The sequence below is a fragment of the Rhincodon typus genome, chromosome 15, assembly GCF_021869965.1.
Source record: "Rhincodon typus isolate 14 chromosome 15, sRhiTyp1.1, whole genome shotgun sequence".
In the NCBI taxonomy this organism is placed as follows: Eukaryota; Metazoa; Chordata; class Chondrichthyes; order Orectolobiformes; family Rhincodontidae; genus Rhincodon; species Rhincodon typus.
Window position 1 is genome coordinate 16,793,676 of NC_063346.1, and position 15,002 is coordinate 16,808,677.

Consider the following 15,002-nt stretch of genomic DNA (forward strand, 5'->3'; position numbering starts at 1 on the left):
AGCTCCGCACCTTGTTGTCTTAAATTGGTGCTTCTTTATTCTGAGATTATACCCTACATTCCCCGACCAGGGGAACCATCCTGTCAGCATTTAGCATGTTAAGAGTCCTTAAGAATCCTATATGTTTCAATGAAATCATCTCTTATTCTTCTAAACTGCTATGATGTAGAGTCCCAACATGTTTAGCCTTTGCTAAGAAAGGCCCTCCATACCAGGGATCATTCTCAAGAACCTAGTAAGTCATTTATCTTGGCTGACGTTTCAGGCCTAGGGTCTAGCCCCGAAACGTCAGCTTTCCTGCTCCTCTGATGCTGCTTGGCCTGCTGTGTTCATCCAGCTCTACACCTTGTTATCTCAGATTCTCCAGCATCTGCAGTTCCTACTATCTCAAGTCATTTATCTTGTTGGTTGACTATCAGAATAATTTAGTGGTACTTATCTTGGCAGGAGTTAACAGTGACTGAAAAATCCGCTGTTAACAAGATGGGATTATTTCAAACATTCCCATCTGATGTGTTTGTTTTAGTATTATAGGTCCTGAGGCTTTCACATGAAAAGAACATGGACACAATTTTGTTTTTCAAAATTGTATATTTAATTAGTTTATTTTGTTTTCCAGAGCTTGAATGCCAACATGGAACAGAATAACATCATTACCCAGAAGAAAATGAATGAATTTGAACTGCTCGGAAGGGTAATTTTTAACAATATCTTAGGCATTACAGAAAGCATATTCTGAGGGTAACATTATTTCCCATGAATATAAGTTTGGATTCAAGTTACTTTGCAGAACTCGTGCACAAATGTGCTTCAGTGGATGATCAAGGGAGTGTTATGTTCTCAGATTGGTTCCTTTCAGATGGTATATTAAAGGAACGCTACATTGGCCTGTTTAAATAAACCATCAGATCCATGTACTATTTGAGGAATTGTCTTCAACTCTCTTTACACAACAATCATAACAGAATCAATTTAATGGTCAGGCATACTTAATGGGACCATGCTTTGTGTAATTTTGCATGCAACATTCGCTTAAATAGATAAAAAAGAACCCAAAGAGTACCAAATTTGTAAAATACACCAAAATTGGTGGTATAGTGGACGGTGAAGAAGGTTATCTAAGATTACAAAGAGATCTTGATCAATTGGGTCAATGGGCTGAGGAGTGGCATTATGTACATGTATGTACATGGCAGATGAAGTTTAATTTGTATAAATGTGAGGTTTGGCATTTTGGTAATACAAAGGGCAGGACTTATACAATTAATGGTTAGCCCTGGATAGTATTGTAGAACAGAAAGACTTAAGGGGTTCATAATTCTTTGAAATTTGCATCACAGGTAGACAGGGTGGTTTAGAAGGCAAACCTCAGTAGCAGCCTTTGTATATCATTTGTATTTGCCTTGTTTAAAGAAAAATATTTCAACAAATAAAACTTCTGAAATGACTGATACATATGATTATGAGTTGATGTTGAATATAATGAATTCTTTTATTGACCAGGTGCTGAATGAATTATCATTATATGATGTTACTTTGATTTACGGCAAATCACCTTTGTGGAAGCGAATTTTCAATGCATTTCGATACCTACAGGTACAGTTTTTTGAATGCTACTATCTTGACTCTTTTTTTTACAATATGACCAGAGATCATTTTTAATTACTGCTTTTGAATTTTTGGATTGCTGCTGCTCCTGTAGTGCAAACAAACTCAGTGACCTGCATTCTGAGTTACACTGTTCCTGTCAAAAACCTCGTGTGCTTTGACTAAAATCCAATAATTTAAGACTTAAACCGATTTATTTTAGTTCAATTGGGTTAATTTTTTTTTTTAAACAATGTACATAGAGTCACACAGCATGGAAACAGACCCTTCGGTCCAACCAGCCCATGGCGAACGTAATCCCAAACTAAATTTGTCCCACCTGCCTGCTCCTGGCTCATATCCCTCCAAACCTTTCCTATTCGTGTACTTATCCAAATGTCTTTTAAATGTTGTAACTGTGGAACACCACTGGTCACAGCCTTTCAGCCTGAAAAGCAACCCCCCACCATTACTCTCTGTCTTCTGCTGATAAACCAATCATGTATCCAATTGGCAAACTTACCTTAAATCTCATCTGACCTAACTTTACTAATTAGTCTACCATGTGGAACCTTGTCAAAGGCTTTACTAAAATCCAAATAAACAATGTCTACTGCTCTGCCATCATCAATCTTTTTGGTAACTTCCTCGCAAAACTCAATCAAGTTTGTGAGATGCAATTTTCCTCGCACAAAACTATGCTGATTATCCCTAATCAATTTTTGTCTCTCTAAATGTCCATAAATCCTATCTTTTATAATCTGTTAAGTGTTGTGTAGCATCAGTGGTGGTTGAAAAATAAATCATGGGCAGGTAGGCAGAGGGAAGGCATTCTTTTGGTTTTAATGCCCAGCCTTCTTCAAACTCACCAGCTGATGAGTGTAAAATCTGTCTCCTTTTCTCCACTCTGCAATCCTTAGATAGCAAGTTAAGTTCTCACAAAGCATCATTCTCTATTATTTCTGATCAGGAATACTGGAAATATTCATGCCTGAATGGTATAAAGTTTCTCAGATGTGTCACATAATCTATCCAGATCAAAGCTCAAACTTTCCAACATGGCACATACTCATGTCATGCTACATCCTTCAGTGCTACTCCTTGATTTATTACATTCCACTTTGCTCAATGATGCAACTGTTCTCTTGTCTTGATGTCTTGAGATCACTCAATCCACGTTTAAGTCAATTTATACAGATAGACATCTGTCACCCACTTGCCCCTCACCTTTCCAGGTCTTATCAGATGAATGATGAATATGATAATTCTGCATGACACCCACATATTCTCCCAAGTTCCCTCTGGACTCCGGTGTCCCTACTGTTCTGAAATATCAGTCAATGGCAAGACGGTCATGGTTACTGCTTAGCTTTTAGCATTGACCTCCCAACCCCTGTCCATTCCCTACAAATCTGTCTCCATGTCAATAAATCATTTTGCATCTTGTCACTGATGTTGGGATGGCACAGTGTCATGATAGAGGAACAATCTGAACAATTACTGGATAGAGAATCCAGTCCATAGCTCCCAAAGCTCTCCTCCATTGAGAGCTTCTTCCTGTCAGAATCTGAGTCTGTTGTAGAGTGATAGAGATCAATTGCAGTGTGCCAATCCTCTTCATTCCTTAATTCACAGTCACATACTTATAAGAACAGATAAAAGATGGTCGAGGAAAGGACTTTATTCATTTAGCACAGATAATCAAGCCGTTCAATGGGAAGCTTAATGATTCATGTATTTTATGATCCTGGTTGCTGAATTAGCCCTGCAGCTTCAGCTCATTCTATATACTTTTTTCCACTGGAAGTTGATACTTCAAGTACAGACAGACCTTTGCGTTGTCAACTCCTTCTATGGTATGAGGTAATTGCAGAGTATGATAATACTGATTATTTCCAAGTATCTATAGTTGTTCATTAATCACCCAAGGTCGAGCCAGTATTCCTTGCATTCCAGTCATTAACTAAATATCTACAGAAGGAGAGAACTCATTTGTTTATGCTCCGTGTTTCACCTTTCATTGCCTCCCTGATAGCCTGGTAGTTCTTTGACTCAATAGCTATTCTCACTTACTACAATTCATCATGCATATTATGGTTAATCATTAACTTTTTAACGTGTCCAACACTATGATTAGTTGTATCCCATTGTATAGTGAGATTACCAGGATGGAGCAAAGCAATTCAATCAATTCATCAAGCAATTCCATGTGCCACTGCTTGAATAGTCTGAGGGAATATCTCCTTGTCCCTGTATTGCAGATTTTCTCATTAACCACTCCTCATCTGGTTATCTTCTTTTCTAATTTGATGTCCCTTTCTTTCCTGGTTTTCATTGTCTGTTTTGGACTTATTTTCTTCAGTTTGCCCTGTTCATTTTTTTCTTCTCCAACTTCATTGTGTCTCTCATCTTCTTCCAAGTAGTACCTGGTGAATGGGACACCAGGGAAGGAAGTAACTGGGGAGGTGGTTGACTGATACTGGGTTGGGGAAGCATCCAGCCACAGGTGGGAGGATTTAGGTGACAGAAAGGAAGTCAAAAGGCTCGATGCCTGAGATATCTAAGGTGGGAAGACAGAGAAGAATAGTTTGGTGCTGGAGGTAACTAATGCTCAAGAATATAAAATGGCAGAACAGAAACATTGTGATGTGGAATTCAGCACATTTTTGTCCAGAAGTTATGGGTCAACTTTGGGCTTATAGTGTTAGCTATCAGATTAGGATAGGAGTGGTGTGATATGAGCCACATTTTGGAGGTAAATGCAAGATTTATGCAACCAGTAGCAATATCATTGCAGAATAAAGAAGGAAAAGGTGCTCAGGTTACTGGAGAGCAAAGATAGTTGGAGACCGTGAAGAAAAGATGAGGTTTAGATGTGGAAGGAAGGTGAAAAAGGAAAGGAATAAGTTCTTAAATTGGGAGTAGGAGGATAAGTTCTGCTCCAGTTGCATACTTGGCAAAAGTCCTATTTAAAGTACTTCCAGCTTGTATAGCCTTTCTTGCAAAGAAGTCTTATGTAGTAGCTGCACTGTAGTTCTGAAGCCAGTCAAACAGTGTTGGGAACTGTTCCTCTTAACAAAATAAAAACCCTGTTATTGAAACAAAAAATGAATTAAACAACATGACCGTCAGTTGGCAAAGGCTGACTCACCCACTTCAAAATCACATTTTTGATGAAAGGATGGAGCATAAAGAAAGTAGGGGTGTTCTGTAGGGAGCCAGGGAGTAGGGAGTGGTGGGGTCCCATGCAGAGACTTAACTGAGAGGAAAACTTGAACAAAACAACAGTTGGCCTATCACTGACTGGAGACTGCAGGCTGTGAAGGTATGGACCAGATTGCAGTTTGCTGACAAGATTCAGCCAAGAGGCAGGGTACCACATATTATTTCAGAGATAGTAGGAACTGCAGATGCTGGAGAATCTGAGATAACAAGGTGTAGAGCTGGATGAACACAGCAGGTCAAGCAGCATCAGAGGAGCATGTGGGAGAGAGATCTACTGAGGTCTTTCCGGAGGGAGGAGGGTATCTTCTTCAAGGTAGGCATGTGGGCATGGTAGGCATTTCCTAAAGAAGGGTCTAGGCCCAAAATGTCAGCTTTCCTGCTCCTCTGATGCTGCTTGGCCTGCTGTGTTCATCCAGCTCTACACCTTGTTATCTCTGTATCACATATTATGCAAGGTTAACCAGAATAGGTGCAGAAGCCAGGGTCAGACATATTGGGTTAGCTAGTAGCGGCAACACCAGGTAAATCACAACAATTTAAAAGAATGGGCAGAAAGGATAAAATTCTTGGAAGTGGATGTGTAACGTTTCAAATTTACTAAGATAAATATTACATGTACTTAACACTGAAGGCTTCTGTATTGAAGAAAAAGACATAACAAGAGATCAGCTATCCCAGTAGCTCTGCTAATGGGTGAAATAATTGCAAATATCTATCAAGAATCAAGTAAAATTAGTGGTCACTTTATGGAGAAGAATTTATTTGAATGCTATAATTTAAAAGGCATCAATGATGAATAAACAGTGGGCAGGCAATAGAAATTTGTCATACATTTAATCCCACATGTAAGTGTGCATTTATTACAAATACTACATCATTATTCAGTTTTTCATTCCTGGGATGTTATTGAGGACATTAAAATAAATAAAATGTGTGATTCTGAAAATGTATTGATTGCATCGATGGATCAGAATGAAATTGATTAACAATGTATTAATGGAATAAAAATTATAAATATAATTAATTTGCTCAAAGTGTAGACAAGAGATAGAAGTAATAATTGTAATAAATTATGCATGCACATACATATTTCACAAATATGATTGATAGGCACAGATCCACTAGTCTTTCTAACCTGTGTATGTAGATGTGTCCAAAACTGGATCACAAGACAAACACAGAAATACAATCCCTATAATCTTTAATAAAGATTACCGTTTTGAAGCAATGTAAACTAATGGGTAGCATGGTGGCTCAATGGTTGGCACTGCTGCCTCACAGTGCCAGGGACCTGGGTTCAGTTCCAGCCTTGGGTGACTGTATGTGTGGGGTTTGCATGTTCTCCTCGTGTCTGCATGGGTTTCTTCTGGGTGCTCTGGTTTCCTCCCGATGTACAGATTAGGTGGATTGACCATGGTAAGTGTGGGGTTATGGAGAAAAGACAAGAGAATGGGTCTGGTTGGGATGCTCTTCAGATGGCCAACAGGACTCAATGGGCTGAATGGCCTCTTACTATGCTGTAGGGATTGCATGACCTGGGAGATACAAATAGTAGTACTTCAAGACAACCAAAACTAGCTGATGAGCTTATATTGATGTGGGTTTTTGTCATCAATATAGATGACAAGGTGATCCCTGTCCCATCCGAAAACAGATATACCCTTCTCTCGAAGCAATTCCCTCTCCCAAATAAACTATTGAATTTGCGGAGAGAGGTAAGACTTATTTAAAATTTCAAGGAAGGGGATGGGTCAGAATATTTTAATAGGCCGTAGAGACTGGGAGCTGCGGAGGGAGCCTGGGATATTTAATTATGAGATTTTGATCAAGTTGTGAGTACTGGCTGCTTCCTGGAATTCTGCAATGGTGAGTGAAGAATTGGCCCAGCTGGGAATAATTATTATTGAGGGTGAGGCCTGAAGATTTGGTTTTGGGAAAAGTGAAGTGAGGATCAGAGTTGGACTGGAAATTTCTTTTTCTCAATTTATTTGGATGTTCAATTGGGTGAAATTTTGCTCCAAAGATGTTGGTGCTGAATTTCTTCATTGTCTTTTAACAGTTAATAGTAGTTATGTGGCGACTGTACCACAATGTTGCCCAATTTCTCAGCCGAAGGGGCTACATACAGCTTTCCTTAGTATGTTTAGAATAAGCTGGTGTAGGTAATGGTCCCATCCAAATGTAATATATCTGTAAAGCTAAATACCCTGGGAACATGAGTCCAGATGTGCCAATTTCTTTCCCATTCAGCTCCAATTGCTCCCTGGCATCTATACACAAATCTTTAGTCTGTGTTGGCAGCAGAGTTGCAATGCTGGTGGCATCTGTGCCCACTGGTAAGCCACACACACACAGAAATGGCTGAAAGACACTAAACCTTTCAGAGAAGGACCACCATGTTTTTTCCAATTGAGGTAGAAGAGACAAAATCTGACATGACTGTGGGCCATCAGGCTATGTGGAACAGACAGCCAGGCTGTGTACAAATTGGTAGATGAGGCACTTGGCCAAATCCCTCACTCCCAGAGCAGTAGATCAAGGCAGAAAAAAATAATCAATTATCTCACCAGATCTAGCAAGGTAAGGCATCCCAGTCCTTCAGCTTTTCTCACTCAGCATGCATGGTCATTAATCAGGGCATTCCAACAACGGTAATCCTTACCCACCCACGAGGAGAAGTGAGCGAGCTTGATACATACTTGTCACGATGGCTGCACCTGAGATGGAAGCCTGCACAATGTTGATGGGTTTAAATGATTGATCCAACACCTCAAAACGCAGAGGTAGCTATCTGCAAGGCAACATTAATAAGGTTGTCTTGGAAACTGTAAGTGCACACACACATATTTCCATTTTCTTGACCTCTTCATGCTGAGGGTTTCAAGTTCATTGCTTCTCACTACAGATCCCATGTAACCACAGGGGGCACAGGAAGAATGGGAGGAGTGCCCTTGGTGTATCTGTTGACCATATTTCATATGAGGTGGATGTCATCTTATAGAAATCTGAGAAAGCCATTCCATTCCAGCTTACCACCCTCTAGCCCAAAGCTAACCTTCAGGTTATATCATCAGCATCAGTGGCATGTTCTTTTTCAACAGAGGAGGTACATTCATCCAGAAGGCATTTAGATGGTGATTTTGAAGATTTATTACTGCCTGCAGCATTGACCCTACTAGTGGGGAGGGGGAGGTGATTATTTCATCTTTCCTGAAGTTTGTCCACACAGTACATACCTGACAGGTCTCTGGTTAATGTTGTACTAAAGGAAATAAATAATTCCATTTATGTAGCACCTTTCACAATCTCAGCATGTCCCAAAGTGGTTTACAATGACTAAGGTATTCTTGAAGTGCCGTCACTGTTGCATTGTCAGAAATGTGGCAGCTAACTTGCGCACAGGAATCTCCCTCAAACAGCAACATTATAATGAGATATTTTGTCTTTTGTTACCTTGGTTGAGTGATAGATATTAATGAAATAATGTGCCTTGTGGTACCTAGGGAGTATGTGAAGTTGTAACAGTCATGGTGTGCAGACACTCTAGTTGCCATAAACAGAGCAGATGCAGCAGCAGAAGCAGTTGGCAGAGATGACCAGAGATCTCCTTACTTAGAGATGATGCATTTGCAAAAATATTACAACAGAAGTCTTATTGACCAAACTTTGTGATGCATTGGTAGTGTCCCTACTTTTGGATCAAAAGGTTTGGATTCAAGTCCCATTTGCTCCATAGGTGGGTCATAACATGTCTCGACAGGTTGATTAAAAATGTCTGCCATGTTTTGATAGTATGAGCTCTTGCAGTGCTATGGTAGTGTCCCAACGTCGCCTGGGTTCCATGTGTGTTGTTTCTCAGGTGAATGTGTCATTGCTTTAACAGAAACAAACTAGCCCTTGTTGCCCTTGACATCAAATATTACAGAATATTTAACTGTGTTTGAACCATTTCCAGTATATGCTCACTGCGGAGTCAAGGGTAAAAAGATTAATGGAGAAAATGAAGACTTATCAGATTCAACCTGCAAACCAAGCACTGGAATTTTACTTCAATATAGATCGGCAGCTGCCTGATTATTTTGAGGTGGGTGACCCATTTTCACTAAGTCTGTTTGATCCAGAAGCCAGTGATGTTGAAACATTGAGAGCTTTCTGGAAACTCTGTTCACAAGATATCCTTTTAGTAACTACGCTGGCTATCTAGAGAACCCTCAGGCTAACATTCTGGGGGCATGCATTCTAATTCCACCATGGCAGATGGTGAAATTTCAATTCAATAAAAATTCAATATGAAAGCTTGCCAAATGGAAACCATGTAACCATTGTCAGTTGTCTTAAAAACTCATCTGGTTCTCTAATATCTTTTTTTGGGAAGAATATCTGCTCTCCTTACCTGATCTAGTTTGTAGTTGAGTCCGAACCCAAAACAATGTAGTTGACTCTGGGTAATAAATGCTGGCCTAGCCAGCAACACCCGCATTCTGTTAGCGAATAAAATAAAGCTAGTCTTAGATATCCTTTTAGCTGGATATCTTTTCTATTTATTATGAAACATCTTGGATCTTCCTTGATTTTACTTGATAATATTTTCTTATGCCCTCTTTTTGTTTTCTTAATTTTATTTCTAATTTCCTCAGCACAAATTTCATACTTGTCTGGGATTTCCATATTACTGTGCTACTTTTGTATCTTAATTGACCTTCCTTTCGTCAAACTATACTCAGTATGCTGTTTCAAGAGGGTTTCTAGTGAGGCACACCCAATTTTTCCAGGACAGTATTTGCTCTGAAACTTGTTCTGTTTTTTTCTTGTATGACTCCCAATAGCTTGACATTGACCTAACATCAAGCAGCTGTTTCTTGTCCATAAGTGCCAAATCATATTTCAGTTCAGAAACATTGGCTTTTCTCCAACTTAAGAGTAGCTCTTGAATTGCACTGATCCTTTACCTTGACCTGAATTATGACTACTTCCACTTGTACTCATTTCATTGCCAAGAGTGTCACTCCCAAAAGCAAAGCCAGAACTGCTCTTGCTGGACTCAAAGTTTTCCTAAATGTATTTGAAGAAGGGTCACTGGACTCAAAGCTTTAACTCTGCTTACTCTCCCCCAATGCTACCAGATCTGCTGATTTTCTCAAGCAATTCCTATTTCTGTTTCAGATTTCCAGCATCCACAGCTCTTTGCTTTAATACAGCTACAGTCGGGTAGTTGAAATTCCCAATGAATACTGCATTTTTCAGTAATTTGAAAATATCTTTGTCATTCTACTCCTAACAGTTTGGGGAATATGTGGTTTTCACCCACCAAACATGATTGCCCTTTCTTTGCTCCTCAGTACAACCCATATGGCTTAATGCAATGATACTTTTGTAATACCATCCATCCTCATGCTGTGATTGTTTCTTTCACCTATAATGCAGCACCTACCCCTACCTAACATAATGTGACATTGTGAAACTGCAGCTTGTCTGATGCTGAGCTATGTGCAATTAAGAAGGAAAATATCGATATAATTAAGAATGTTTGAAACACAGTTTTTCTTTCTGTGTTGTAAATCCTTCCCAAGTGCATACAGTGCATATAGCTGTGATATCAACATTTTGTTTTTACTTTGTTTCCTTTAGGCATGGTCCATATCATTGTCAAAATCTTGTATCTCTGGAATGTGGAATGCAGTTTTGGTTTCGGTTTTGTTAGAAGGAAAAGCAAGTACGTCTGAAGCATTTGAAAATATCACTTTTGTATTTTATTGAGTCCAGGTCACTAAGCATTCTTCTAGATCTGATCTGCAGTCGCATTGTTCTGTTATTGTTAGGTGATATGAAAAAATGTTATTAAGCGTATAAAATAATTTTATGCTAAATTTAAATAGTAATTAGCCGGGAGTTACAAGATGGTGTATTAGTGACTGCTGCCTGAAGCTTTGAAGAGGAACTTAGTTGTTAGTTTTGAGCAGGGCCATAAATGTGGTTTCCATAGTGATGTAATACAAGATTCGCATGTTCCCAGGGATGCATATTACGCTGGCAGTTGCTTCAGAATGCACCAGCTTGTAAAGGCCTCTCAGCCAAGCACCAGCTGTGTGTGTAGGAAGTAACTAATCCTTCCACTTGAATTTGTGCTGGACATTTTGGTTTGGAACATGCAGTGAATGTGGCATTGAACTGTGTCATCTACAGAATGCATGAACTGTCTTGCATTCACCTGGCAGGCAATGTGATTTTGAACAGCTTCTATCATGGGAAAGTACTCTAGATTGATTTTGAGGTGCTCTGGTGAGTTCCTGATTTTGTTACTCTGTATTGCCCCATCCTTTCAGGGAGGGCAGGGGAGCAGGTGACTTGCCCACACATCAGCTGCAACAGGTATGGGGGCCCGCAGTTGCAGTGACTCTGGGTTTGACTCTGGGCAGAGGCTGTGGGAGAGAAAGCTCTGCATCATGCCTTCTGCCACATTGGAACTATAATGTCCCAAGCTGCTGGACAGTGTCAAGAGGCTGATTCCCAGCTTGCCAATGTACACAGCATTGCCACTCCACAGCTAAGTTCTCTGCAGCAAACTGGTCTGCCACCTCACTTTCTAATGAGCTAATCGTTCCCCCTCACCTGAATACTGCCCACTCACACCAGTAATACACCATGTACTGATTCCATCCGTATAACTGCATAAGGTCCATTCAGTTCCATTGTCTGAGCTGAGGCTCCAAATTTTCAAAGACATGACTGCTTCTTCAGTGATGTGGCATTGTTCTCTCTTCCTTCTGTGACTATCTACAATCAGTCCTTACCTGTGCAAATACGCGTTAATCCTATCTTTCAGAGTCACCTCCAACAATTTGCCCACCACCAATATCAGATTCACTGGTCCGTAGTTTCCAGGCTTCTCCTTGCAGTCTTTCTTAAACAATGGCACAATATTAGCCACCCCCAAGTCCTCTGGTACTTCACCTGTGTATATAGCCGACACAAATATTTCTGGTAGGGACCCCACAATTGACTCCCTACCTTCCCATAAAGGCCTGGGATACACTTGGTCAGGTCCTGGAGATTTAGCTACCTTTTCTGAACCCCTGGCTTTGTGCATGGGAAATCGTGTCTCATAAATTTGATTGAGTTTTTTGAAGAGCTACCAAGAAGATAGATGAAAACAGAGCAGTAGACGTTTTGGCAAGTTGCTGCATGGTAGATTGGTTAGTACTGTTAGATAACATAGGAACCAGGGAGACATAGCCAATTGGATACAAAATTGGCTTGATGGTAGAATACAGAGGGTGGTGGTAGAGAGATGCTACTCGGACAGGAGGCCTGTGATCAGTGGTTTGCGTGATGATTGGCTCCGGGTCCACTGTCGTTCGTCATTTATATCAATGATTAGGATAAGAATATAGGAGGCATGTTTAGTAAGTTTGCAGATGAGATGAAAGTTGGTGGACTGTGAGGAAGATTATCTGAAAGTACAACAAGATCTTCTATTACTGAGCTAATTACTAATTAATATTGCCGAGAAAAAGACATGCTATCAAAGCTTTTTGTCTTGCACTCATCCAGATAGGACTGCAAGAACAACCACTCTTAAAGGAATTTATACTGCATGAGAAGAGGGCGGTGAATAGTTGGCGATGAATTAGGTAGAGGGTTATCCTGGAGAACACATGCACAATGGTTAGCTGCCAAGCTATTGCTTGGGCTCAAGGTCCCACTTTTGGTCTTGAAAAGTATCCAGTCTACCTCAAATTGAAGTGCAAAGAAATTTCTTCTTCCAGAGGGTGGTAAATGTCTGGATTTCTCTACCCAAGAGTGTTTTGGAGGCTAGATCACTGAAAGTATTTAAAAAAGAGTTAGACAGACTTTTGAAAGATAACCGAATTGACGGCTATCCTGAGCCAGCACAAAAGAGGAGTTGAGGCCCGGGGAAGATCACCCTCGATCTTGGTGAATGGTGGTGCAATTTCGAGTCGTCAAATAGGCTACTCCTGCTCCTATTTCCTTATGCGTTCAAATGACCTCGGAAGGGGTAAGTTGTCTAAAATCTGAGCAATAAATGAAGCTTATTGTTTCGTAGACACCAGCAGTGTTTTCCAGTAACAAGATGCTATCTTCAAGCCAAAAAAAAAATACTGCTTGGAAATCATTTTTTTTGCATCTCATTTCTGCTTTTGATTGTTAAAAGACCCTGTGTCAAATTGCCCTTTGTAAACACTGATATAAACTTGGGAGTGATTGTGCTTTAATTAAGTCAAAATTAGTCAATAATTTTATTGTTAACTTGTCATTATTATTCAGAGATTTGGTCCAAAGCCTTTTATTATGCATCATATTCATGATCTAGCAGAGGTGGCAGCACAGTGGTATAAAGTCAGGGGGGAGTTGCCCTGGAAGTCCTTAGCACTGACTCCAGACTCAATGTGGTCTCATTGTCCTTGACCTTGGATCCCCTTCTCTGGCCTGGTGCTCCATTTTCTTCTGTAGTTCTACACTAACAGTATTCAACAGCAGCCTGTAACATTAGTATAGCTTTCCTTTAAGAGGGAAAGACTGACGTTAAGAATGGAAGGCTGGTCGTACCATATGTTATCCACACAATGCTGTTTGACCTTCTGCTAAGCACAAAAGCAGCCTAGTGTCACTACCTCTGGGGCAGAATGTTTGGGGTCAAATCCCACCTGTCCTGGCAGTGTGTCATAAGATCTCCAAAAAGGTTAATGAAAATAACTACACCTGAACTCGATAGGTAGACATGTTCCAAATTGTGACCACTGCGCCCAATTAGTAACACAACATTTTTTTTTAGTCCTGCCTGTTATGATATGTCTGTTAAAGTGGCTGTTTCACTTTAGACATGGAAAAGGGAATTTGCATTGTACCTAATATTTCCCCTAATATTACCAAAGAATGTTTTCTGGCTTAGATTATAAGCTTGTAGCAATGGTCGTAAGCTGTGTAAAAGTGAAGTGATATGATGATGATGATGATGATGATAAAACATTGGTGTACCTTTGCTTAAATAACTTAGAAATTACCTAAATCATTCATAAAATTCACTTTCCAGAATGGACCCCTGAACAAGTGGCTGATGTTGCAGTGTTGTATAGCACATGTACAGATGTTGTATCTGCTGACATTCCCTTATCTGTGGAGGTGAGTAGAAACTGTTAATTTCTTCCTACTAAAAGATAACAAGACAAAATAAATTCAAAGATCAAAGGATGTGAATGGATGTTGCAGAAAGAAGTAGGATTGTGGAAAGTCTAATTTGCAACTTGTTGAAATAGAAACCATTCAAAAGTGACAAATTGCTGTTGTTCCCAAAAGAAAGGATGGGCTGGAGGGAATGGGAGTTAAAACTATTCCCAGAAGAACGTCCAAGGCCCACTGTAAAGTTGTCTGTTCATATAGCTTTAGCAAAACTTAAACTATATGGTTTTATGTCTTGTGATGGAATGGTTAGTGTTCCTGCCTCTGATCCAGACGATACAGGTTCAATTCCAGTTCAGGGCCAAGGAGGATACATTCATAATATCAGCAAATAGATTGAGTACCAAATTCGTCTGACCTATACCAATGGCAGCCAATAAGGGCAGAGTGATTCCTGGTAAGCTATGTGATGGAACGAAAAAATAGCCTCTTGGATCACAATCGATAACTCCAGGCTACAGCATGCATATTGTCACAGAAAATCAATCCCTGATTGAACTGTAATACTCCACCACAAATACCTTCACAAAGAACAGATCAAAGCTTATAAATTTATTGGAATTCTTTGAGGATGTAATAAATTTGATGAATATCCAGTGGAGACTCTGGGACAGAATAATATTGTGCTGTTTTTTGGGAATAAAATTAAGGATGAGAAGACCAGTTTCAGAAGGATGTTGCACACAAAGTGTCCCAGCTGGCAAACTGGAAACAGGAGACTTCCAAACCTGCAGGACCCTACATGGAAAAGGCATGCAATGCCTTGAATATGAAAGTTAAACCCAATTTGTGGATTCTGGTGAAAAATTGGGAAGGCACATGCTTCACCCAGGTGCTCAGCATCCCTAACCTGGTGGCCTTAGAGGGACTGTTCGAGGTTACTGACAAATAAAAGCTAAGATATTTCCTTTTCCAGGCCAGAGTTTTATTTCTTTAGGTCAAAGGAGAGACATCACTGCTCCTGCCCCTTCTTGATCTATGAAGTACTATGG

At 40.0% G+C, this 15,002-nt stretch overlaps 1 protein-coding gene across 1 annotated transcript in view; it reads left to right on the plus strand.

The window, feature by feature from the left end:
• Positions 1–13,986, plus strand: part of LOC109918145 — an 89,452-nt gene extending 75,466 nt beyond the window's left edge. The window contains exons 23-27 of the mRNA XM_048605957.1: positions 620–694; positions 1,504–1,596; positions 8,768–8,896; positions 10,441–10,525; positions 13,865–13,986. Coding sequence (XP_048461914.1) covers positions 620–694; positions 1,504–1,596; positions 8,768–8,896; positions 10,441–10,525; positions 13,865–13,971 — 489 coding nt within the window. The 3' untranslated portion in view covers positions 13,972–13,986. The remainder of the gene's footprint in view (positions 1–619; positions 695–1,503; positions 1,597–8,767; positions 8,897–10,440; positions 10,526–13,864) is intronic.
• Positions 13,987–15,002: the final 1,016 nt, after the last annotated feature.